The sequence below is a fragment of the Parus major genome, chromosome 15 (assembly GCF_001522545.3).
Source record: "Parus major isolate Abel chromosome 15, Parus_major1.1, whole genome shotgun sequence".
Classification (NCBI taxonomy): Eukaryota; Metazoa; Chordata; class Aves; order Passeriformes; family Paridae; genus Parus; species Parus major.
In genome coordinates, this window is record NC_031784.1 from 5,176,955 (window position 1) to 5,204,222 (window position 27,268).

Below are 27,268 nucleotides of genomic sequence, written 5' to 3' on the forward strand. Positions count from 1 at the left end.
GTGCAGACAACTCTCTTTCTCACCCAACCCCTTCTGTTCCCTCCTGCATGGTGGAGAGAGATGCTGCATCGTGGGGAAAGGCACAGTTCAGCCCAAAGCATTCCTGCCAGCCAGCACAGAGGGGCTGCCAGCACCCAGTGGCTTTCTGGCAGCAGCATCCTTCCCAAGAGCTCCACGCTGGCAGCACAAGCATTCATTTCATGATGGTTAGTTTATGATCTTGCCATACTGCCCTGCTATTTCTGAACAGCGGGGCTGTAATCGAAGGCGTCTGAGGGCCCAGGAGAGAAGGGAGCTATTACACTGCAGAGTTCCTGTGGTGTCCATGGCTTCTGCATGGCAGGATTCAAGTACTGCTTTTGTGAGGGTTTGGACATTGGACCCAAGAAGGGGCTCCACAGCTTTCTCTTTCCTGTCCATTTCTGCTTGTCAGCCACTCACAGCTCCAAAATTCAAGTATCACTTCTCTAAATTAAATGCTCTGGAAGGAACACGGGGCCTTCAAAATGGTCATCAAAAAGGGCCACCCCAATCCATCCCAAGAAATCACACATCACTGGCTCTACAGGGGCACTCTGGACTTACAGAATTCCTAATACAAGATAGTCCTGGACACCTGAGGAGCAGCTAGCAATGAAAAGGGACACAGGAGACTAGTGTTACAGGCATCAAAAGCTTTCACATTTACATTTTGATTCCATTCTTTCCTCTGATCCTGGCATAGCTTATCAGCTGCATAATCCTTGTCTAAATCACAGCCTGTGATGTGGCATCAACACACCCTACCTACATGAGTTACCTGATAGTTTCCAGAAGATCAGGTTACCTGATGTTAAAACCAAAGCAATTAATTCAGAAATAGAGTACAGACATAGCAATCAGCACCTCCATTATGGGCTGGTGTAACTGCAGCCCTTAGTCCACTCTGAGAAGAAACAGACTGCAAACTTCTGCTGCTCATCAGAGCCAGTTTTTGTGACAAGAAAAAGACAACAAGCTAAAATAATGGGATGCAGTCTTCCCTGCTAACATCAGGCAGGCACATTCCAGTACCCTGGCTGCTGCTTTAGGGAACCTCTCCTCGTACAACTCCCAGTACTTTCCTGAGCACTAGGCAGAGACTGGAAAAAAGAGCAGCAGCCCAAGCTACCAGAATGGGATTTCCTCAGCATGTGAACTGCTGGACAGGATGTGCTGACACTTCACAGAGAGCACAGAACACGTCACAAGAACATGAAGCTGCTGCTGCTGTAGGATAGGGCTGTGACTCGTTATCCATCTTTATCTATCAGCAAGGAAGTAAAGACTGCATTTCACTCCACTGCAGCCAGGTCTGCTCAGAGTGGACCCTCTCTGAGCAGACCTGGCTCAGTTCAGTGGCACTTACCCCTGCACAGGCAGCAGTTCCTTACTGCAGGACAGGAGAGGGTGTACTCCAACACTGCAGCTGGCTCTGAATGAGTGAGGAAAAGACAAGCCTCTACCTAGGGGCCTCACCAGCCCAGGAAAGTTTTATTTCCACCTCTGCATGAACTGTGCAGGTCTCAGTCAGAGCTAGTGCAAAGAGAGATGCCCGAAGATCAGCTCCTGGGGTGCACACATGCTGAGCCAGGGTCCTGCAGGCCCCTGCCCTTGTGTTCCCTCTGAGTTCAGATGGGCTGTGCTGCACCCTCACTTAGGATGGGATGGTTACACTTTCTACTGCTGCCATGGGGCTACACAAGTGACACCCATCGTGCCATCAGTGACATGGCTGAAGCAGGGACAGCTATATCCACACAAGTAGCTCATTTGAATTTCTTGACCAACCACTGCAAGTGGTCAAAAAATCCAACCCATTCCTTACCTGAGACAGCTGTTTCACAGTGCCCTTCACAGCATCACACTAAGAACCAATCTTCTCCCTCACCTGCACAGACCAAACCCACACATGTGTTCAAACCCCAAATTCCCTCTAAGAGATACTACAGGTATGCCAAATCCCAGCAACACCTGCCCCATGCTCTCTCTGGACACAAATACAACAAAACAGCTCAAACTCCTCTCCACACTGACTGAAAGAGCAAAAGGCCTGCCTGGACATACACTCTGCGCTTACAACAGGAGCTGCACAGACTCCCTGTTCCAAGGAAGAAAAACATGTAAAATCTTGATTCCCTGTGAGCAGCTGAAATGCTTCCCTGCTCAGCTGACAGCTCCCCTTCTCCAGGTCTGCATGGGGGAGGATGGACCTGAGCGCTCCAGACAGACCCTCTGCAACCTCCTCCTCTATTTATGGGCAGCATTACCCAACAAACACTTGCTTCAGCAGCCTCAGAACATGAACTGCCCCTGAAAGGACAGCAGTATCTGATACAAAGGAGCATTTTTTACCTTTTCTGCCAATTCTCTGTACAGTCAGGGGTAAAACAATTACCTCATTACAGTCGCACACCAGATTCCCTTCTGCTGGAATTCACATCAGCTCTACTGCAACTTTATAACATTTGCATTATAAAAATGTCTGCAAAGGAGGCCAAGAAAAACAGCTTTTTGTTCAGAGGAAGCTCTGTGGTCAAGATGATGTCATCAGAAAGCGCCAAATTAATTTCCTGTGGTTACATCCTACAGGAAATCCAAGAAGCTCAGCTTTCTTGCTAAACCAAGTAGTCATTTGTTGTCAATAACTGTTAATTATGTGCCCAGATGTGTCATGAACTAAGGACTATTACTATTAGCCCTCATTCCCTGGACTCCCCCCAGTGAGATCTGTTTATATCAGTGGGCTGAAGACCAGGCAAAATGCTCCAGCCCCACATCCCAGGCCAGCCTGGGGTTCTGGGGCTGCTGTGCTCACACCAACACATCAATTCCCCTGCTGCTGCCTCCAGACCCCACAATGGGTGATGTTCTGGGCAAGAAACCCCACAGAAGAGCAGCAGCCACACAGGTTACTGTGAGCAGCAACAGGGAAATCAAGGAAACTGTACACACAATGACAAGTTACAGCTTTTCTGCTCTTCATGAACAGAAATGAGGAAATCCAGGAGGTTTTCCAGCTGGTAAAATAATCAAGAAAATGTCTAGGAAGTCCCTCCCTCAGCCACAGTCCTTCCACAACCTACAGAAAGATGCATTTTTCCAAGGCTTACTTAATATTTAACTTACCAAGTAAGTTAGTAAAGCAGTAAAGCATTCAGAAAATCCTAGCAGATCTTTTCCACAACTTACCAATGGGAAACTGATCTCCCTCAGCTTTTAAATCACCACCAAAACTACCTGTTCTTACATGAATTCTCACCTGCTCTGCTGCCTCTAGCTCTTCCCTGTGCCTGCCATGCAACCACCAGCCTCAATTTTCCCACTCACAGCAGAGGGGAATCCCTGCAGCAGGGGACAGGTTTTGTATATGTGCACTAAAACATGATTCTGTCCTTACAGTGAACTTTCAGTAGAAATCCTTTGGGACAGCCTCCTCAGTCCGTGCAGCCCACTTCCCTTCACTGGCAGGGAGCCCAGCATAATTGAATGGTCAGGAATTGAATGGTCAAGGAAAAGCAGATCCTGCACAATTTGTTTTCAGGTTTGCATGAGTTCTTTTTGTTCTCACTGGTGTTTAGACTAAGTGTATTTTATGCAAACGCTGGGGACAGGAATCTTGCCCGTTTCTTGTCTGGAAAAGGCACAACTTAGGATGCAGTTTAGCAGAGTCCAGGTCAGCACCTCTAACACTGGGAAATGTGCTGAGGATAGCAAGGGCTCAGCTGCAGCAACGTGGCACTGACACTGACCCAGAAGCAGCTCCTATCCCTGCAGCCCAGAGCCTCTGTGCTGTAGGAACAAGGAGGGTAAGGGAGAGGGAGGAAAAATGATCTGCTCAGAGCCCAGAGACTAGAGATGGGAAAGGCAAATGGACAACCCAAGCATCCTGCCCCTTGCACTCACATATCATAGCTACTGGTACAAAGACTTTCCTTAAGGCAAGCAGACACCCAGAAGGAGAAGTCACAGCTTCCAAATTCTTGGGGTAAAACAGGACAGACAAGGCTTTTTGATATGTTCAGATCTGTCTGGAATACCATGCAGTGCAGACTACCAGCTTTGACTGTGTATTAAGCTTCCTACCTCTCTGTCCTTGAGCTTCATGGCAAGCACCAGCTGATGTCTGTGGTTAGTAAGGGCTTCCCGGTAATTTCCTTTGGAGAAGAATGCAGAGCCCAGATTTCCATGAGCTCGGCATTCTCCTGTCTGGTCACCTGTGTCACATGCAAACAAAACAAAGATTAGCTAATACAGGCACTGCTGGAAGCATCCAGTGGGAAAACTAAACCATGGGGTACAAGTGATATTCTGGTGTGAGAACAGCATTAGAACAAACTCATCTTTATGTTTAATACACAGCCAAACTTCCCTCTTTGCTGGCCTTCAGAAACTTCTACAATAGCCATCAATCTTATTTTTAAAATTGTTTTACTTTCTTCTGTGGCCTAACACTTGGCAATTTTCCATTCCTCCTTGTTTATTCCTTCCTTGGCATTGTGAAGGCCAGTCAATGGTCAAGGCCTAGAACAAGCACAAAGCATGCCAGCTTTCTCCAGAAAGCAATTCTGCAGCACAACTCAGCTCAGAGGTACAAAGCACACCTACAGCCATCTTCAAGACAGCAGTCCCTACTCTCTCAGTGAATGGTCCTGGCTTGAGCCTTTGGGCAATGTCTCTCCAGCTCTGCAGAGTCAGGGCTATGTCTCACACCTGTCTGCTCTTCTCCTACAGCACCCCCAAAGCTGAGTGCAATCTCACTGGTGTGCAGAATATACTGTACTCAAGAGGGATTTTTGAATTTGTTTATTTTTAAACATTCTTTGCTCATCATTGTGTCACTACTGATTTGTTCCTTCCCTGGTTATCACCCCAGAATCTCAGAGTGAGTATTTTTGTCCATCAAATATTTGGAAAAGCAGATGGCTTCATTTAAGACTCGTGTAAGGTTTTGAGCCCGAGTCTACACAGGAAATAAGAGCAGCTCTCACATATATGACATCAGGTGATTAGAAAACCCTGTAAAACCTTAGCACATCCATTGATCATCTGCCCCTTCACACAAGCAGGCAAACAGGGATGCACAAATCTGCAGTCTGCACATTTCAGAAGCTTCAGATTGGATTTAGCAGCTTGTGAAAACCACAGAAACCTGAGTATTTGATAGAGATGCTGATCATTAACCTCACTCTGGATTTGTTTCACCAGTCCCAACCCAGCACTCCAGAAGTGAAAGGAGGATTCTTACCTAAACTCTTGGCTACATCCAAGTCCTGCTGCATGTATCCAGTGCTTTTCTCCGTGTTCCCGAGGGACCAGTATGCACTGCTCAGTGCGGAGAACACGGATCCCCGCAGCTTCAGGCTGCAAGTGCCAATCTTCAGGGCAGCCTCTAGCACCACCACAGAGGCCCCGTGGTGGCCTGCAGTCAGGAGCTCCTGGCCAATCACAGACACCACAACAAAAGGGCTCTTGTCCAGCTTCATCTTCTGCAGTTGTTGGTAGGTGGGCTCCAGGGACTCTGAAGCGCAAAACCGAAGACAGAGATACTCAGCAAACCAAGTTATTTTGCATCAGGAATCAATGTCACAACTCATCTTGATTTTTTCATAAACAAATGACACATGACTTAAGGGCCAGACAGCCCAAATCCAATGAAGATTTATTAAGGGAGCTTGGGGCTCAAAGGTGTCATCTAAGAGCTGGCATATCAAGACAGATCACCTGGCAAGCTGCTGTTTGTCTTGCAGAAAGCACTTCAGGTAGGCAGCATAAGAACAGAGCTTAGAGCAGTCTCAGCACAGAGCAGTCTCATACTGAGCTCTGAAGTCTGGCCTAATGGCAGAAGGAATACAGAAGTTATCTGTGGAATTTTGTAGGAAACTAGAAATGGGCCATCTGCAGTGTCTGAGAGCATTGCAGGTTTTGTTCTTTCAGCAAAACTTTCAGATGAATGTATGCAAAGTCTGTGCCTGACCAGATACCCAGGCACAGGATGTGTGCAAAGAGAGGTGACCAAAACTGCAGAAAGAAGCTGCTCCTTCTCCAGGAGACAGTGCTCCTGTGGCATGATAGCACTGGACCTGCCCAACTGCTTTGATTTGTCTAACTGCAGCAGGGAGCACAGTTAATACACAGCTGCAGGGCAGTCAGCCAGAGATCATCCTGCCAAATTTGAGGATGCTCCCACAGAATACCATATAACCTGCATTCTAAACAGCAGCCTTAGTACCTTTGGCTAGCAAATCAAATTGCATTCACCAGGTAACTGCTGTATAGGACAGAAACTTCCAGATTAATTCATTCTGGAAGATGGAGAAAAACACTGTAAAAAAAGGAAACACCATCAAGGATATTTTTTCATTTCAGTGCTCCTTGGCTCCTCCTGTGGCCCCCAGCACCATCTGCTGAGGATGACAATTGCCATGTTCCCTCCTGACTAATAGCATTAGGGCACTGCAGCACAAAGCCTGCAAGAGAAACAGAGCTAGGAGGAGACAACCCCCTTCCTCAAGAGAAAAAAAAATCTTGGAAACAGGGACACGATGAAAGAGAGGCAAAACACTGCACAGCTCATATGGCTTCAAGGTCTCTGTGATTTCAAACACTGCTTGAACAGAAGTGAATTAGCAGAGCAGCCTTTTTGCCTTCTGGAATGCCATGTTTTAGAGACACTAGTCCTGCAGAAAACCCACTGATGTGCTCTTCTGGGCAAACACTGGCCTGGGGCATTTCAGATGTGCTCCTCCCAACCAAAACATTGTGGGAAGGTGCTCCAGTAACAATACAGCCAGGGCCACAGCAGCACACACCTCTGCCTGCACTGATACTGGAGAAAGGAAAAACGAACAAGGACTTCATGGGAACTGCTGTACAAACCCAGTCTGATTCATCCCCAGTGGCCCTCAAGCTGGCTATCACCATCTTACTGTCCCACTCAACCAGAAGGATAGTTTCTGTTCCTCCTGTAACTTCAGGCTCCATTCTTGGCATCCTCCTGACCCAGCAGAGAAGCCCAATCTTGAAATCTTTCCCTTGAAGCCTCCAGGCTCTCCTGTCCTCAGATGCTGGGACTGAAGCTCCCACCTCTGGCTACCTCAGCAGCTGGTCACACCCCGGGAACCCCCGTGTGCTTACCTCGCATGGGAGACTTCATGGCGGCCTCGACCATGCCCACCAGAAGCTGAAGGCTCTTGGGATCCTGCGCCAGCCCCGACGCAAACGCGGCCAGCGCATCCGCATGGCGTCCCAGGTACTGCAGGGCCACGCCCTGACGGAAGTATGCCTGCAGGAACAGAGGCAACAGCAATGCCCATCACTGAGCCATCAAACAGCCACAAATAACACAGCTGACCTGATCTCATGCTGGTGGACAACAGGTCACACCATCGCACCCCGGCTTCTCTACAATCAATGCCACCCAACACTGCAGTCCGGTCTGTGAATCCCACCAGCGTGCACCCCCTCATTGTGATCACTTTTTGAGTTTTATCAAGACCTCTGAACTGTTTTGGAGACCAGGGCTGGTCACTACTAGTAGGACAAAGCTTACTCCTTGGACCTGGCCAAATACTACTTCTTAACTGCTTTTTCTCAAGACCCTCCTTGCCAGTCTTGGCTCACACAGCACAGAAGCAACCTCCTTCTTCTCTCATCAGCTCTTGCCAACGAGTCCAGTATCAATGTCCAGCACTAGCAGGGCCCAAAATGTACTGAAACCCAACACAAAGATGCAGCCAGGAGCTGAGCCTTCTTTCTCCACTCACATCCACTGAGGCAGACACTGTCCAGCACTGCCCCACTTGCTAAGTGCACTATATATACACACACACACTTACACATGTGTACATTGATCCATACAAGCTTCTTAGACTAAAGCAAGACACTCATAATTCTGAAACTGTTTACAAGACTATTTTTCTTCATTCTCCAGAAAACCATTTATGGGAACCTGCAGTACCTTCAAAGTAACTTGTATCTGCTATCATTGTGTACCTCCATTTCTACATCAGCAACATCAATATGCAGCTGCAAAGCATTCCAAACAGAGCTCCCACATCTCCACACACTGCCATACCAGGAACCTACACACCAAGCAGGAACTTCAGACACACTCTCTGCTCACACAACAAACACAGACAAAGCCCTGGCTCAAAGGGTATCCAGAGCTGCCTGGGAGATACTGGGGAAAAACAACACAGAAAACGCAATCCAGTATTTACAAAGTACTCAGACATTTGTAGCACACACATCTGGACACTGTTATAAAAAGGTCTTGAATCTTTAAGTACCTTTGATGCCTGTTAGTCAGGTTTTATCTTCATGCCCAGCTAATACCTTTCTAATGCAAATCTTTCTGTACTTTGAGTTCATTCAGACCTATTTCAATAGCACAAATATAGAGGATAAAGCATTTGTATTCTTTAAAAGTGCTTTAAGAACCAATACTGCTCCTTGAGATTGGCCCTCTTGGCTAGGACCTCATAACTCCCTCTTTGTCCAAAATAGCACAGAGACCTGCACTCAAGATAGATCATGTATACATCTGGGAAGTCTTTTTACTTAAACAGAAGAAATCTTTAATTAATTTCTGAACTCATTAGAACATTCAGGCACTTTTGGACTCTAATCCAGGAAGGCAGAGATTAAGGAAAATCAGAAATGATGTGAGAAATTTAGAGACATGAATATTTAATCTCTTTTCCATTAGTAAGTCTTGATTGTAGAACCCCTTTTAATGAATTCAATGAAAGCAAAATGCTTTTCATTAACCTTTAGTATAAATGTGTTCTTATTGAACCAAACAAGGCACTGTACTGGAAACCCAATTCAGTGTTAACTAGATTACAAGCATGAAGCTTTAAATCAAAGAAAATACAAAGAACTAACAACACGCAGCAGCCACCAAGCACAAGTCCTCCCAGCAGAGTGTGAAGTGTCACCTAAATCATGCTGTACACTGTTAAATCTTGTTTTTGCAGAATTACCAGCTAATTACTTTCTTTACTGCCTGATGACAGAGGGAGACAGCATGACTCTGACTGGGACCTTTCCAGCCCACAAGGCTGCTTGGTCCAGGACAGCCGTGCCTCTGGTTCAGCTCTCCAGAAGGTGGGCATGGACATACAGCCAACAGCACCGACTTCCATGTGGTGTGTGGGCATCTTCAGCACCTTGTGCTTCACTGGCACATCTGGAATGCTGAGAAATGAGAATCCCCATCCTCTGAACCCTGCACAGGCTCCAGGTGACAGGAGGAGACAAGAGAAGCAAGAGCCACAAACATCCAGTTCAGTTCCGCACATTCTGAACATCCTTTATGGAAAGGGCTTTTATCCGCTCCGCACATCTATTCCTGGAAGTGCCCCTGGAAACTACTTAATTTGAATACAAACACAACATTCAAAGCCCAAAAGAGAAACCTATTAATCATAACAGAAAGTACAATTTTGGCCTATTTTTCTCCTGCAAAAAGACCCTTCCTTCCTTCCTCTTCCAGTTTCCAGCATACACAAGAATGCTCTCTGCACATTGTGTTCCCCATGGCCCTTTAACTAAGTAAATAAAAAAGCATTCACATCACCTATTTCCTCCCCAAGAGGCATTTCAGAAGTTAGTTTAGTATTGGAATGAAGACACTGTATCAAGGGGAAAAGTCTGGAAAGAGGAAATGGCGAGAATCACCCTTTGGAAGAGGAGAGGAAAAGGGAAGGCAGGGAGCCAGCAGCTGTAGCTGAAGGAATGAGCCAAGGAGCAGCTCCTGGTCCCGACACAGACAGAGCCCTCCCCTGCTGAGAGAGCTTTAAATTTTAAATCTCATTATGTGAAGATACTACAGTGCTCACTCTACAGTAACAGTTATATTAATTTTCCAGTGATCCCCAATATGAAAAAACGATCAATTCCTTTTAAGAAGATTAAAGCAAGGAGAGAGACAATGTTTCACTAAAGACAAGACAGAAACAGCAGGTGTTTTCTAACCTGGCTCTCTGCATCCTCAGTGTAATACAGACAGCTGGAACCATCTCGTTCATTTTTGCAATTTCTGCATCACACTTTCCAGGAATAAGGCACTGTGCAAGGAGAAAGCCTCACTCTCAGCTGGAATTTGGCACCAGATGCATCTCTCTCAATGGGAACTCTTTTGTCCTGTCCTTGTGTTAGCAGGATGGACACAGCTGTGCTGTTCCCACCTCCAGAGCCACAGCATGTCAGGGGTTCCCAGCACACCACTGCCCATAGGACAGGGAGAGCAGGGATGCAGCTCTTGCCAGCAAGAGCCTTTTGGGAAGGGACAAAGATTAAAGAGTCCAAAGCAGCTCTACAAAGCAGCCAATCTCATCAACTCCCTGATAATGTGTTGGAGAGGCTGTTTAGTGAGCATTCCCACATCTCTGAGAATCAGACACCAGTGCAGGCTCACACAGCCAGGTGGGCTCAGCCTCCTGCACAACAGGCTGTGCTTCTGCCCAGTTACCCAATTTCATGCAGCCAAGGGAAGGAGGGAGGATAAGGAACAGATAGAGCTTTTTATCCACAATGCCTTTGAAAGCACTGTTGATATTCTGGAAACAAAAATAAGTTACTCTAATTAATTAACTGACAAAATACATTGGGCACTTGAGACTTCTGAGCCATGCAAAACACTGTTGCTGTACCAGAGGCTGCTCACACTGCTGGCCACAGGACAGAACCCAGCGAGGTGAAATGGCATCCCTCCCAGCACAGGACTCAAAGGGCAGTAAGTCTTCCCACCTCATTCAGGTTTTGCCACCCATTTTTGCATACTTGCCTCTTTGCCCCATGCTTTTCAGAACATTCCATGTTTTCACAGCTGGAATAAAGATTTTACTGCTTTGCCCTAGCCTCCACTTAATTTTTCAAAACTTGTATGAGCACGAGAAGAGCACAGAGATGACCCTGCCCCTCGGCCAGGGCAGTTCTGTGGGGCCAGCTGGTGGCCAGGCCACAGCACAGTCAGCATCTGCCTAGGCAGGCACAGCCCTTCTCTGCAATTCTAAGCACAAGTCCTATGTCTTCTGCTCAATTTATTGATCCATGTAGTTTCTGTACACACCAGTATTTTCCATATATTATTATAGTCCATTTAATGGAAAAAGAGAATTTCTGTCTGTCCTACTCGGAGCTGCCACTGGACTGATGGCTGCAGTGTCCAGACAACACATATAAACATGCTTATTAGCTTTTTTGATCCTCATCATTTGATAACACATCTAGGCAACTGTTGAGACCCTGAATACTAGATTTCCCTGTGCAATCTGAAACAGGATTAGAATGCAAATGTCATAATTAAATGGCCAATACCAAGAGGGGAGCTAAATTTTTTATTAAATCTTCTGATATCAACATGCAAGAACTGTTTTAGGAAACAGTAACTGGTTTATAATTAATACAACATATGCAATGAAGATAAAAACACAGTACAAAGACACAGCATGTAAATAATGAATGGAACCTTTAGGTTCCCCAAGATTTTGCTAAAAAAACCCAAGTCAAGCTCCTGCACACAAGGAATGCAGCAACAGATTCTACATTTGGGATCTCCCCTCCCTGCTCAGGAGCTCCTGTGCCTGCCCCTGCACCCTCCATTTCTGCAGGGATCCCACTGCCATCACAGGCCACAGCTGCACTGCCCTGCTGCCACACTGCCCTGCCAGGGCTCACCTGGTCCCTCTGCCACCACACCTCACACCACAGGCTCATGGACATGGCACAGTGCTGGCCAACGTTCATTGGAGAACAGAGACAGAGGAACAAAACTGGAACAGCATCAGAAGAACTTGAAGCAGAAAATTCCTGTCAACCAAACACGGAAAACTTGAAAAAAAGCACCTTGGTCTTAGACAAAGGCTGCCATTGTCCACAGGGGAGGAAACTCAAGCCACCTTCCTGCTGCTGTCAGCTTCAGACCCTGGACAGCCGGCCATCGGGGCAGGAAAGGCAAACACACAGAAAATGCTTCTTCCATAATGCTCCCTTGGTTTGCCAGATCAGGAGACGATGCCAAAAATAGCAGGAATAATCTCTGATGCATTTAATGTTCTCAGTCTGCAGAACACCTCTTGTGCAGTCAGACCCATTCCCCCTCAGGGCCAGCTGCACCCACTGACCAGTGGTAGCCATGCGAGGGACCAGCAGAAGGGAGGGAATGTGTGAACAGCTGCCACAGCTTCTCAGGGCCAAGCACCAGGTTGAATCTGTCCTCTCCTCTTGTAACTGTTTTACAGCCAAATTTTAGAGAAAAATACGGACAAATCTCTGCTGTGGGATTTCAGGAATGCAAAGAGAGGGAAGACTGCACTTTAATTCAGAACACATGTAGCACATGCATAAATACTGCTGCTGACCACACCAGCTGAATTCCTGCTTTCCCAAAATTAAGGTTGCACCCCAGGTAACACTTTTCCTTCACGTCCTACATCTGGCTGACACCTGAACCACAGCTGTCAGCCTGCCCTGGAGAATCAACACAACAGATTTGTTGTCTCTGCAGCTTTGTTTCTTTATGTCCTACCTTTTTCCAAGGTGCCTCTTACAGAACTAGACTACTTAGGAATGGAAATTTCCTCTAAGCTCCATTGAGCCTATAGAGAAAAAAAAGATGGGTGGATGGGTGGGTGTAAAAAATCTTTCCTTGATTTATCCAAAGCGCGCTTAATCATTCTTATTAATTGTGCACAATTAATTACCTGGTGCTTAGTTTACCTTCAGCACTGCACTATGATATAAATCGTAAATTCAATTATTTTCCCCAATCTGGGTACTCTTCCTCTGGACACCGATACTGGGCCCTCTTGGCCTCACTCTCCATCTGTAAAATCCCTATGTCTTGCACTTCCCAATTATCCTGCCTCCTCCTGTTTTTAGCTGCTGTTTGATTGCTCTGAATCTGAAAAGCATTTAGGGCTGTTTTGGAAATGCTCTTGACTGCACTGGGATAGCAGAGGTCATTTAACAACCCTTTAACAACTTTGGCTTACCATGATGAGGCACTTCACCCAAATGACTCAAAAACTCTGTAACTGCTGAAAGTCAGATAAACTTTGATCAGCAAATGGTGATTTGATGACAATGCAATATAATAACACAATAATATAATAATATAAATATAATAAAATATAATAATAAAATGACAAGAATGAGTGAAGTGCAATATTTTAAACTAGCATTTCAGGATTTTAACACAGTTTTTCCAACACAGGAGACAGACTCCACAAAAGCAACAGCTCTGCATACAACCAAACATTCCAAGAGAAGTGAAATGCACCCTGAGAGCCACCAGAATTACACTCGGCTTTGTGGAAAATAAGTCCTAAAGCCACTTATTTATCACACATCTCCATGGGTCCATTCTCAAGACTGCCCTGATCTTTAGCGACATCCTTTCTTACTGGTGAAGCAGAAAAAAAAATCTGAGCCGTACAATCTCCAGGAGAGCAGAGCAGTAGACGAAAGCAAGATGAAACACACAGTAGTTAGAGCACAGGGTAACAGTGACTGCCATGTGCTCACAGGTGGGGGGCTGCAGTGTACCTGCAGTGGGGAGCTGTTCCACATTCCCTGGAGAAGCACCTGATGCTCAGCAGGGACTGTGACAGAGAAGCCCAGCACAGACATGGGCTCCTGCCTCTTGGCTCACCATCTCCCTGCCAGCGCCCAGCCAGCACCGCCTGCCAAGGACAGAGCTGATGACAGGGAAGAGGGGAAAAATCAAATTTGCAAAAGTACTAAACATATAAATCTCTTTGGCCCAAGTGAACGTGGGAAAAATTCTTCAGCAGGGGCGTCCCATTTAGTAAGTTTTGCCAGATCATTACTCTTGTAATGCAAAGGGGAGAAACATCAACACCATGTTTCCCTACAATGATTCGCCTCCTTTATCACAGATCTCTGAAGCACCAAGTAATTTAGTAGTTGCTATGGAAACTGCTAGTTTTATTGAACAGCCCTGAAAGGGTCAAGAGGTACCATCAAACTGGCCAATTGTAAATTATTTCCCTGCTAAACATCTGCTTTATTTTAGTTGCCCAACCACTTCTCTGTTTTGCTGTTAGAACAGTATCTGGATGGACTCCAGAATAGGTGTCATTCTTCAGTGGGGCTGCAACAGCCAAGTCCAAAAATAGCGATTTTCATTTTCTAATACACTGCAAAATCCATCAAACAAAGGAGCCCTACTGAGGGCACAATAGCAAAGGACTGGGGACTCTTCTTTCTTGCATACATCATCACCAACTTGAGGCAGTGATAACCAACACAAAAAACTGATTTTTACCGTGATCCCTGGGGTTTTTACACAGCTGCTTGCACCAGCCACAAGATGAACAACCCATCAAACTGATCCACTTGTGCCTTCAGAAAAGGGACAAAACATCAGCAGAAGAGCACCCTGCCCCTTCTCAGCAAGCACCCAAGCTCTTCTCAGCTTTGCAACCCCAAGAAAGGACGGAAAGGGTCAGTTGCCAGAAAGGGTCTGTGCTCTAGGAACACAAAACATTGCACTGCCCGTACTGGACTACCAGAAAACAATGTAATCTACCTTCCTTTACTCACCACACAAAAAATGGCACCAGAGATTCCAAATGCTAGTTAGCAGCTTCTATTCCTACAGGCCAGGAGAACAGCAGGAGTACTGGCTGCATTTCCAGCTTCGCTATTGAACTCACTTGATTTGTGTCAGTTCCATAAAAGTGTCAGATTTCTTATTATTCACATTTATTGGATGTGTGTCTATGGAGCAAGGCTTCCTCTGTGGAGGACATGAGCAGCTCCCCTGTGCAGAGGCACTCCCTGTGTCTCTTCCACAGACAGAAAGCTGCCCTAGGCAACATCACCTGGAAATCCTTATTAAAGTTACCTTTAATGTTATCTTTAAGTAACCTTTAAGTTACAACTGTACTTAATTCAAAGAACTGGAGTGGGCAGGAGAGAGCATTTTATTACAGAACATACCTGAAGAATTTAAGAGGATGCATGCTTTCTAATGACAACCATGCCTAAGTTCTGTGCCCAGGGTAAGCCAGTAAAGGGCAAGCTCTCTTCCCTCCTCATACATTCTCTATGTTCTTCATCTGGCTGAAATTATTCAAGTGATGACAAAAAAGCAAAAGCTGTGTCTATGTAGACAAGTTCTGGTCTTTCTCACATATCCTGTGAACTCCATTACTTGTGTAAAGTCTTGGCTTGGAAGAAAATATTCTAAGTTCTGAGGTATTTGGCATGCCTTGGTATGGTGACTCCAGCCTTGATTCAAATTTTCCATCCCCAGGAATCCCAGAAGAAATGAAGACATTTTTCTGTACATCCACAGGAAAATTTCTCCTTCGTCAGGAGATGAGTTCATAGTATTAATTTCAGTTCTCTTTTCTAAAATTATCCACCACAGACTAGAACTTCCACACACTGGAACACAGCAGATACTGGAGCACTGCTCTGTTGGGACACTCAGCAGAAGGGTTTCTCACATGGCCAGGGTTTGCCTGTCTGCAGAGCACAAGGCTGGACTCCTCAGAAAGTTATCAGGGCTGTATAGAAACTGAAAATCATGCAGACATAGCCACAGAGAGATCAAAACTAAGAAGAAATGTTTGATATATCACAGTTCCTTCCAGCTAACAGGAACTCATCTGGACTCTGATGCAGGCAGGTGCCAAGTGGTAGAAGAGCTTCCCTACGAACAAATATGAGGGGACATGCTAAGCCAAAAGAGATCCTGCACTTTCAGAGGCACGGTTCAGGAATGCTGGAGGAGAAAACCAAGCAGTGCCCTGCTCAAGGACCACAGCCTGGCCAGAGAACAAGGGAGTCCCAGTTCACTGGAGCTGCTCAGCAGCAGAATCATCCAGTGTGTTAATTCTCTCCTGACTAAGAGACATGGCAACTGCCCTTACAAAACCAACAGCTTGAGGCTTATGGTAGTGAGATCCATTCAACATTCTGCCACACAACACCCCACAGTAACAGTTCCACTCCAGCCAGGAGCCCCTGGGCACAGGCAGAACGCCGAGCTCCAGGCATGCACCATCGGCACAGACCTCCTCAGATGTGCCCCGAGGACCCCCTAAATGTTTCCTGCAACTTCCACTGGCCTCTCTTTTGGCATTTCCGAGAGGATGTTCTGACAACCAGGTCACTGCTGCTCAGCTGCAGCATTCGTGCAGAGTAAATACAGCTACAGTGAAAGCTGTGTCTCTAGGGAAGGAGAAAGCTCACAATAATTACAGCTTGCTGAGAAACCACCAGCAATGGAGATGGCTGTAGACTCTTTCCTGTCTGTGAATTGTACAAATCTGAACTTTGGATGAGAGGTTTAACACAGTAAGCACCAGGCAAGTCTCCCCCACAAGGTACCAAGAGCAAGCAGGAGAACAAAGAGCAGAAAGCACTGCCTGCTGCTTGCCACCGGCACGCAGCCCTGTCAGAGTGCCGGGAGGAGGACAAGCAGGCTTAGTGAATAATTGAAGATACAGTGATGAAATCTCAGAATGTCAGAGGCATAATACAGTTTTGTAGGTTTCATCATGGAGCCTTGAATTCCCAGATAAGACACACTGAATAATTTATCCCTGTGTCAGTACTGGGTCATCAGCTGTTCACTCACAGCACACTTCAACACACTTGAATGGGTCTGAACAGACTAAAGAACAGGGTACAGAGGGAAGAGGTGAGGAAAGCTCAACCCACTCACCCTTCCAAACACTAAGCTCAGATAAAAATGTGTTGACCCCTCAGTCATGTCCTGTGCATGAGGTCCCACAGGTTCTGAACCTGCTTTAGTGCTGCCCAGCACCACCCTGCCCCAGTGCTGCTCCTCAGCACAAGAGACCAGGGAACCCTCCCGAGCTGGCTTCAGGCTGGATCTGCCACCCTGTCACCCAAAATCAGCATCTCAAAGGCCCCAGCCACAGCTCTGTGCCACTAAATACCGCTCACTCACCAGAGCAGGTGATGAACACTGCACAGCTTTTGCCAAGACATCATTTGGAACTTACCAGACAGCTATGTGCACTCAGATTTTATTGGTTTAGTGTTAGCTTTTTCACATTTTTGGCATTCACTGTTGGGCAGTTACCTGTGCAGCAATCCACACCCAGCCTGTTTAGTCAGTAACTGTATGGCAGCAGGTAAAAATCCTGGCATTTCCAAGTGGAATTCCAGAATTGCCACACCCAACCACCCATGATGGGATCAGAGAGCACAGCTCAATCTGTCTGGGCAATCTGCTTTCCTAGAAATCTGCTTTAGATAATATGAGCACACAAGCAGGTCACACACAACAAAGCTTGTAGGATTTAAATCAATTCTCAACCATCAAAGACTTTCCCACATACTAATATCCTGAAACAGCCCCCATCAATACTGACTGACCTGGTAGCATGAGTAATTACCTCCTAGTTCATCCTTTAAATGACAGAGGAATCCTTCCCAGCTGAGCTATTCCCCTGAGCATCTCCCTGGGAAGAAGGAGCAGTATTCAGAAGCAGAGCTGCATGCCTGTAGCTTTCCCTGTGGAAAACTCAAGCAGTCACCAAGGAATTCCCCTTTCCACCTACGCTGACAGGATTTTTGTAATGTATCAGATTATTTGAGGGGAAAAAAATTAAATGTGATACAACTACACTTGCACATATTCTTTTGGCTTTCAGAATAATATTTTTTTTTGTACTGTTTCTCTTAAAAATATAATTTAAATGGAAGGGTCTAGATTAAATTGCAGTAAATTTCCTGAGGCATTAATTACATCCATTCATTATTTGTAAGATACAACAAACTTTTCAAAGACTCTTGAATGTCATCACTGATACAGTGGGAATTGTGCAGTGGTGATTGTCAGTAAGTGGATACAGAGTCAGAAAACACCTGGGTGCTAAAAAGGCAAGGAAAATGTTTCAAAAAGAAATGGAAAGTGACACTTAGGAGTCTGTAAAGAACTGGTCATTTAAATGACAACGTGCCAGACAAAGGCAAAAGATAAGGAAAGAATGAAGAAATCAAATTCACTTAAGTGAGCACGTGTGTGCACTCATGAATATGCAACAGAAAAAAGACAGCCAGTCACAGATCAATCATGCTAACAGACCATATGAACATCAGAAAATGCAGGTCTGAGATAGTGTGGATCCAGTGGGATAGAAACAGAGACATAAGCAAAGGTACAGCTGCCACAACTGCACCAGTGTCACTATGTCCCCACACTGTCCTGCAGCAAATTTTTCTGCATATCAGTTAAGCCGTCTTTCATTTAATTCTTGCCTAATTAAGTGAAAAACAAGCACATCATCCTTTAGGTCTTTGTTAACACTTCAGTAAATAATTCCAAGCTTTTCTCTCATTATATGACAATCTTTCAAGGCATCTGTTCTTTCTCATCACACATCTCCAAATACACTTCCAATCAGGGTGCCACAGCTCAAGGACATCACTGTGCAAGATGACAACCACCACACTGGGTCTGACAAAAGCTCCTGCAGACCTGCAGGTGATTTTGGCCTCAGCCAGCCTGGAATCCCCTGGGTAGAGCAGGACAGCATGCAGACCTCAAAGCCCTTTTCCACTCCACTGTCTGTGACTCGGTACAGCCTGGAAATGGCAAGACACAGAAGCTCCATCACAGCCCATGGCTGAGTAGGGAAGTCCTGCAAAGCTCCGTTCTTCACTGAACCAGACAATGAATAGGTGAAAGTTAAAAACACCTCCTGAAAAATGAAACAATTAGGAAGTGCCTTTTCCTGGGAACACGTTGCTTTCACAGCAGCATGACAGAGGTTATTTTGAACTTATTACTTCCACTGGAATCAGCTGTAAGTAATTAAATTTAGTCACAGAAGTCTGATCTATAAATGGAACCTACAGAAGCAATTACCAGATATTCCACTGGATCAGGAAGCATCTGTTTGATGTAAACTGAAAAGAGCATTATTTATATTGCATGGGAAGTCACAGTAACATGGTCCCCTTACAGAGATTTGCTTAGAAAATTACAGTTTTCAGTCAAGACAGTCACAGGTTATAAATTCCAGTCATGCTCTGCTCCTTCCACTTGAACAGTCTCATGGGCAAAAAAGACAATTGTATGACACAATTTAAAAGGACTGTTTTGGCTCCTGTTCTGCACTCAGAAACCACATGAAGGAGGAGCTAATTAAGCTTGCAAGAGATGGGGTGACTAAGCATTAAGATTTCTAAAATCATATATTTTGATACCTCATTTTGTCTGTTTGAAATCCAGACTATGCAGAATCTGATGGATCCATGAACACAGTGGGTTTCTCTCAGCCCAGCCCCTGAGCATGCACTTTTTCCCTCCTCAAACCACCACTGTACAGCTGGACTTGATCAGGAAAAGCTTGCAGGATTTTGTATTCCTGAACACAGAGGTGCAGCCTGACAACAACTGAGGACACCAAACTGAGTGGGGAAGTGGACATTTGGGAAGGGAGACCCAAGCTGCAGGAAGACCAGGGTAGGAAGGAAGAGCATGCAAACAATTTTTTATCTTTCTGCACAAAGACACTGAAGTGCAGCACCAAGTTGTGCAGGAGAATCCTGTTCTCCCTTGTCAAGAGATGAAGAGCTTGCGTGCCTGCTAGAAGTGAGATGTGCCACATGCTCATCGAATCTGAATCCCCATCTGGAGCTGCAGCCCAGGCAGCAGAAGGTCACCACAGAAAACTCCTCTGTGCTCAGACATCAGCATTGCCATCAATATTTCAACACTGCCCTTCATGCTACGGGCAAGGATAACAACCTACTCTTCAACACAATTTCTTTTACTTCACAGAGGAAAGCAGAAACAGTATTTTGTTAGGAAGTGCAACATAATTAACAGAGTAAGAATGATCAAAACTACTGCGCCTTGTAAAATCTTTGCTTGGTTATAAGGAGTTCTTTGACTACTAATGGCATTGTGCAATGAGGTCTGCAGCAGCTTGGCAGCCATTAGCAATAATTCACTGCCACAAGGCACTTCTCAACCAACATATTCAGGAATCACAATTCTGAAAGCTTTTTCTGCTCAATCTCTGGGCAAAAAAATATGAGAAAAGCAGAGCAGCTGTGAGGAATGAACACAGATCCACATCAACTGAATATAATACAGAGCATTGTTTATAAATATGTTATAGGCATTCACTATCAGATGTTCTAATTTTTTTCTATAACACAAAAATCTGATCTTTTGATATGTATCATTTGATAAGGAATGTTCTAGGGTCATCCCTTACAGGGGCTGAACACACAGATTCTGCACATGTTTATGCTACTGGGGCAAAACTGCAAACACACAGCCAAGCTCTGAAAAATGGCCATGTGATAGTTCTCACACAAGGCAAGTACAGCCAGAAAATAAGTCAAGCATACTTCAGCATATCAAGAAATCCTCTAGCAGTCTCTTCAGGGAAACTACTTTAAGCCTGAAGTCTCTTAAACCTGCCCAGGACAAACCTTTTTGAGAACCATCTTGATATTTGCATTCTGACATTGTGTTAGAAGTCTCTCCTTAATAAAAACCAAACCAAAAACCCACAAACAAAAACTTTTACCAGAAAACCTGAAAAATTTCCCATCTGGGAAAACCTGCCCCCTGTAAGATTGCCTGTTTGTCAGCCAACCATCAGCTGCTGTCCTACATCAACACTGGCAAATATCACCTCAGACAATGGGCACTTCTCACACCAGATCCCTTCTTTGAGGAAAGCAGCTTATAAACAACGATGCTGACATGTAATTCTGTGACTGTGAATTTCATGTGCACCTGGGAGATTCAGTGTAGCAATCCAGGGGAAAAGCAGTCAACAGCCACTATATCCCCAAAAAGAACATCTGCTCCATAGCCAGCAGACACAGCAGTTCCAGCCACAGGCAATTCTCAAACCTCATGCAGCACCTTACCCCTGCCACGTCTCATCTCTCGTCTATCCTAGAGAGGGATGCAGCAGTTACAGACCTGGGTAGGAGTAAATGTTCCTTCAGTAATTCAGTCTCATTTAAAAAAATGAAAAAGTAATTCAGCAGGGTCTGAAGGTTTCAATTTCAATCATCTCCCCTTTGCCCTTTCACGTGACTACTCCCAAAGGAAATTCCGCTTCGAGGCATCACTATTTCATGTACCTGAGTCAATAAGCCTCTGCTCTGAAATACACAATACCAAGAGCATACACTATCCCATTGCCTTTAAAGATACCCATCCCTACCCTACACATTTACATTGATCCTCTCCTTTACACACAAGACTTAGTACATCACCTGCTAAGCATCTCCTCACATCAGGTACACTCATGACCTGCCTTATATCCCCAGCTCCCCCTGGCTCGTGTGGCTGAGCACAGCCTCCAAGAGCAGGGACAAAGCTGACCCACAAACAGGTTATTAATTATTCCCAGCTCCACAGGAAAAAATAGAGCACTACAACAGATTGTACTGGCAAAGGTATGTTAGATAATGAAGAAGATTTGCTATAAACTACCAACAAGGTAGAAAATGCAGTTAGTGATGACAACAACCCTCCTCCCAGGCTTTTATATTTTATATTATAAGCAGGTGGGAAAGAAAACTTTCAAGCCACCACTTCAGTTAAAATAGATCCCTAGCTTGAAGGCAAAGGAAGATTCAGCTGCAACTGAAGTCTGGAATTTCCAGCACATTTTTTGCATTTATTAAGATATTATTAACATCAGTAGAGAAGATAACCAGTCAATTCATACAGCAGCCCAGACTCATTTAAAGGTTGTTAAAAATGCAATTCAGTGGCAGAGGTAGGAATGTAGCTGCCATGAAATGCAGAGCACAAGCACCTGGCAGAAGGCATGAAAGCAGCATACTGGAAATATCATCTAAAATAACACTAATTTCTGCAATTGCTGTTTCTGGAAGTAAGGTCCTAGATCCCACTTTAGGCAGTCCCAACTGCTGAACCAAAGCAACACAGCTACTGATTCTGTGAGTATTCCTTTTCTGAAATCCCAAGTACCTGCAGCAGGACAGCTGCCACAGAGAGGTGACCTCCGACTGATCACATTAATCTGATGAAAAAGCCAGGAAAGGCCCTTTTCTGATGATGCCCTATTCACTGCTCTGTTCAGCAAGTCCCACCCAAGCTGGATGGACCCTGCAGATGCAGCCACAGAGGCCAAAGGGACATAAAACCAGAGAGCCATTGCTGTACAAATCTCTGCTTTACATTCCTACCTCCATTTGAAACATTTCATGTGCGTCCATCAGTAAATTAAAAAGCAATAGCTCAAGTCACTGGATTTACAGCAAGAGACAACTGAACACCAGAACTCATTGTTGGGAAATTTTCCTATTTAACAGCTGTTTGCGCCTTTCAACTGTAATTCCATTGCTCAAATCATCCCACATTGAATAATCTCTCCCTGACACATCCCTGTTTATATACATTCCATAATCACAGACTTTTATGTTCCCCATTCAGTCAGTTATCCAAATGATACAAATTCAGCCCCTTTGATCTCTCCTCATACATCAGTCCCTCCAGGCCCCTAATCACTTTTTTCACTCTTCTCTGAACTCCCTCCAGTAATGATGTGATTCTAATCCTCTGAAAGGAGAGGGTTTTGGCTCCAGTTCTTCCCACAGATGCGAGCAAACTAATTCAGAGACTCCACAAGCTCCGTGCATTGCACTGTCACCAGCCTCCACACATTAGATTGTGACACCAAAACAAAGATGGAATTGTATTGTGAATGCTAGAGAGCCAGAAGCTGAAAGGAACCACAATGAAAATTAAAACAATGAACTGATCAGTGCTTTATACAGTCACCAGGACTTTAGGGCAGTTTCCTGCTGGATGCAATGAAGAAGCCAGGGTTACTGTCCCAGGGTTTTACAGAATTACAGCTCCTGTAGCAGCCTCATGATAAATAAATATTCCAAGAAAATGGTGCACAGAGCAAGGCCCAGGGCCCTGCCCACAGCCTGAGAGCTGTTTCATAGTTACCATTCCATCCTGCAACAGCTGCAAGTGATATGAACTCTGCTTAAACTGATCAAATGCTCTTCATCTCACCAGGGGAGGAGACACTATTCACACCTCTTCCAGAGGCCCTGGCCAGGGTGAGAGCCTCCAGAGGCTACACATGACCAGTCTGCCATCGTTCAGAACCAGTTTTGAACAATTTCCAAACTGAACTACAACAAATTGACTCCAATTTGACAGACAGTAAGTAAACAACCTTTAAGTTCTATCCACAGAAGTGTTGTCTGATTAGTGTATTCTTTACTCCAGTTCTGGCAAAGGAAGGTACACCAGAATCCACAGGACTTGCCTGTGGCATAAAACTTTCCATTTTATGCACAGGGATTACACGGGGTCCCTAATCATACTGGAATTGCAGGTATCCCAAGGGCACACCACCGCCTCACCTCTGGGAAGATGCAGATCTCCTGACTTTTTACACATCACGTGAAAGCCAGAAGAAGCCTTATGCAAAAAACAGATGGGAGAAACAGCTCAAAATGCTGCATTTCAATGATTAAAAGGTATCAGAGTAAGAGAGAGACAGCTTGTGTTTTGTGGCCCAAAACATTACATCTGAGAATGTATGTCTGGGAGGGCACTGGGCTGTGAGCATAGAGAAGATGGAATTCATCAAAGCAGGATTCAAACCAGAAAAATGCTGATGGGAGCAGGATGATGGGAATTGCAGGCACAGCAGGAGCTGCCATCTCAGCACCACTGTACTGGGCACTGGTGATGTGTCTCCATGGCAGCAGGGGCTGCCGCAGAACCGCTGCAGGAGAAGGGACAGGAGGACACACTCCAGCAGCAGCAGACAGGTTCCTTCCCTCATGTGTTCCTAAATGAGAGACTTGAGATATATGGAAATGAAAACACTCCTGGAAGTTGGTCCATAACAAAGCCAGTTCCTGATCCTCAGTCCCTCAGACCTCCCCTTCAGATGGAGGCACAGAGGAGAAGGAAGCAGTGTAAAAACCCCAGGATAAGAACCTCTGAAACAGGGGTTAAGGGACAGCTGATTTCAATGCAGCTTTAAGTGACCTTTTGCACAAAACAAAAGCATGGGTGCTGTCTGCATTCAAACTGCCTAATGAGACCAGGCTGAACACCTCAACAGATTCAAGGCTGGACAAGTGAGAGCCTGAGATTAGCTCAGTTGGTTAGAGCATGGTGCTAATGATGCCAGGATCACGGGATTATCCCCATATAGGCCGTTCACTTAAGAGTTGGACTTGATGATCCTTCTGGGTCCCTTCCAACTCAAGACAATTCTGTGACTCTGTGAAAGAGTATTTTCCAATGAAAATATGTATCAGGCAAAGTGTCCATCCCACTGGAACCTGTACTGGTCAAATGGATTCAATTGGACATGGCAAATGAAACAGCAGCAAATACAGAGAGTGGGAACACCTCCTTGTAATACCTCCACTCACTGTCACAACCCAGACAGACATGGGGTACAGCTTCACGTGAAGATAGTGATCTTTTGGACACTTGGTACAAATGGCATGAGACACATTCTAGCTCCAAAGGGATGAACCAGTGCATCCATGTACACAGCACCATTACCTTGGGGTAGGGTCCAGGGTTTCTAGAATTTACTACAGAAGCCACAGACTTTTCATGGAAGTAGATAGTTCAACCATTATCAGGACCATAAGGACTCCAGCAGTCTTGTTAATAATGTCTCTGGAAATGATTCCAAGATTTGAGGTCACTTTTGCTGCAATACAACGCAAGTGAGTACAGGTTAACATAGCTAACATTTATAACGGGGTGAATCCTAGTTTCAACTGCCTATTGGAACAAAAATGTAAATTAGTCAATGCTGAGATGATGAACAAGATAAGATTAAGGTTAAAACTAGAAAATCTATTAACCTGTTTAAGAAGTAAACGTGGCACCTGGCAGGTCATCAGTCTTTTAAGTCCCTGGGGTGTAGATGCTTTCAGCAAACAGGAGACTGAGCAAGGCAACCGAAAGCTCTGTGTGAAGGCTAATGGATCTGTTACTGCCTTGCCACATCAAAAGGGACATCACTTCTCCCTAAACTCAGCAGAGTGAGCCACAGACCATCCTCTCACCTTCCACTGCCACAGACTCAACGTACCACAACCCCTGGATGGGGTAGGATCTGAGAAGCTAGTAAGAGGCTTGACATACAAAAAGAAGCACAAAGAATAGAAATCAGCATTGAGAATGGCAGATTCAATTTCATGTCTATATCCTAACAGCTATGAAACAAAAGTTTTAGTCAGAAAACTATATTCACCCATTCTGCTTGTCCTAGTGTGCATAGATGCTTGTCATTCAACTGTCACACTTATCCATTCACTGTGTATTGTGAAAATAATTGCAAAGAATTTTAATTATGCCTCAGAAGACACATCATCTCCAGGAGAGAGAGACACATGGTCCACCTGCATCTTTGAGTCTAATTTCCCTTAGGGAAATTTTCCTCTAATGCATTATTTCACATCAGACAGCCTACTACACAGAGCAACTCGCCAGACTGCACTAATTGTTAACAGTTTGAGGTTTATCACGTCCTGCTTTTTAAAGCCATGTACAGAGCCAGTCAGGATTGTGAGAGGACAAAGACAACCTATTCAGAGGGATGCTGACCTACAGAAATAAGAAAACAAATGCTGAAAATGGGAAAATGAAGACAAAAAAGACAGTGATTAAACCTGTATCCCTGAGCCTCAATCTTAAGCATGACTGTAACTGGGCAGCTCCCATCTCAATGCCATCAGGTCTTTGCCTGAGATCAAACTGAACAGCGTATTTTTGCTCCAAAGACCTTGGTTCTGTAATAGTGAGAACCTAAATGCATTACTACGCTCCCAGGGCTTCTTCTGTGCATTGAAGAAAAGTAGGGAAAAGTTTAAATAATTGTAGCTTTGGGGAACTTTGTATCTCCCTCACTGAGTGCCTGTGCAAAATATTAAACATTTCTCTACATTTCTTTACCCACCAAAACACAGACCTAGTCATTCTAATCACTGCTCACATCAATATCCAAAACAAAAGACCTCCAGACTTGGAAGAGAGAGGATTTCATAGGCAAAAGGCTGCAGAGAACAGTACCCAGGCCACCAGAGCTCCTCCTTACTAATTATCCCAGAGTGTCCATTTGCTGTGTAACCACGGGAGAAGTGTGTCAGCCTGTGGCAAAGCTGTCTTCAGCAGCTTATGGAATGTTTCTCCAAGCCCTGATGCAATTAACTGCCAGGAAAGTGCTGAGGCAAGCAGAATTAGGAAGCTATAACAAATCAAGTATATAATCCTACAGCATTTACATTTAAAACAGCTGAATTGCTTTTAACTCACAGAGCTGTAGCATGTTTACAGTTTCATTTCATCTGATCTAGATATCCTATTCCCCAACTAGGACAAATAAAAAAATCCAGTTTCAAGGCCAAAATGGGGAAAGAATCAAAAACAAGGTACAGCTCTCCAGAGCTCCCTGACCTAGGTGGCAAGACTGGCCATCCTGAAACACCAGCACACCCTCAAAGTCAGGTGCAAACACCCAGAACCACTAAAAAAAAAATCATAATTACCCCAGAAGTTCTTGTTTAGATCAGAGGAAGTTTGAGTAAAGTACAATATGGAGATTGCTGGGACCAGGAAATACTTTCCCATAAAAGCAAGCATGCACAAACTCCAACATTCTTGCTGCAATATCCAATTAGCTGCAGAGAGAGAAAAGCAACTGCTACTAAAGTGTTAAAAAGCTTTGTGGTGGGAGAGGGAGGAGGTATGAGGGGAAATGGACATTTCCATAGACTCTGAAGATTTTTAAGGAGGTCTATTAAGAAAAACCCAACAAACCACAAACAAACACAACACAAACCTATTTCTTAAAAGACAGTAAAAGCAAGGTTTGACAAAGTCTTAAGCTTAATCTACAGTGTCAGAAAAATAATATCCACTACTCAACATTAATGTCTTCAGCAATCCTGGCATAAAATGGTTGGGCAGACCCAGATCCAACTGCTACTGAGGATGATGGAATTACTCTGCTAACTTAGCTGACTTTTAGCCTGGACTGTTGGATAGTCTTTGCTGCTACTGGTCAGAAGATAATGCCAATTAGAAAGGAAAGCAGCACAGAGAATCCACCAAATGCTTTTAACTTCTGCCAGCTCCACAAAGAGCAGAATTAATGTTTAAGAAAAACATATAAAAGTGACACCTGTACTCATCACCATCCAACCAGCTGCATCACAACTGGGACACCCTGTG

At 44.9% G+C, this 27,268-nt stretch overlaps 1 protein-coding gene across 3 annotated transcripts in view; it reads right to left on the reverse strand.

The window, feature by feature from the left end:
- TTC28 (tetratricopeptide repeat domain 28) overlaps window positions 1-27,268 on the reverse strand; it is a 104,765-nt gene that overhangs the window by 40,687 nt on the left and 36,810 nt on the right. For all 3 annotated transcript variants that reach the window (XM_015643896.3, XM_015643894.3, XM_015643895.3), the window contains exons 3-5: window positions 7,156-7,303; window positions 5,267-5,539; window positions 4,105-4,235 (exon numbers count right to left, since the gene is read on the reverse strand). In XM_015643896.3, coding sequence (XP_015499382.1) covers window positions 4,105-4,235; window positions 5,267-5,539; window positions 7,156-7,303 — 552 coding nt within the window. The remainder of the gene's footprint in view (window positions 1-4,104; window positions 4,236-5,266; window positions 5,540-7,155; window positions 7,304-27,268) is intronic.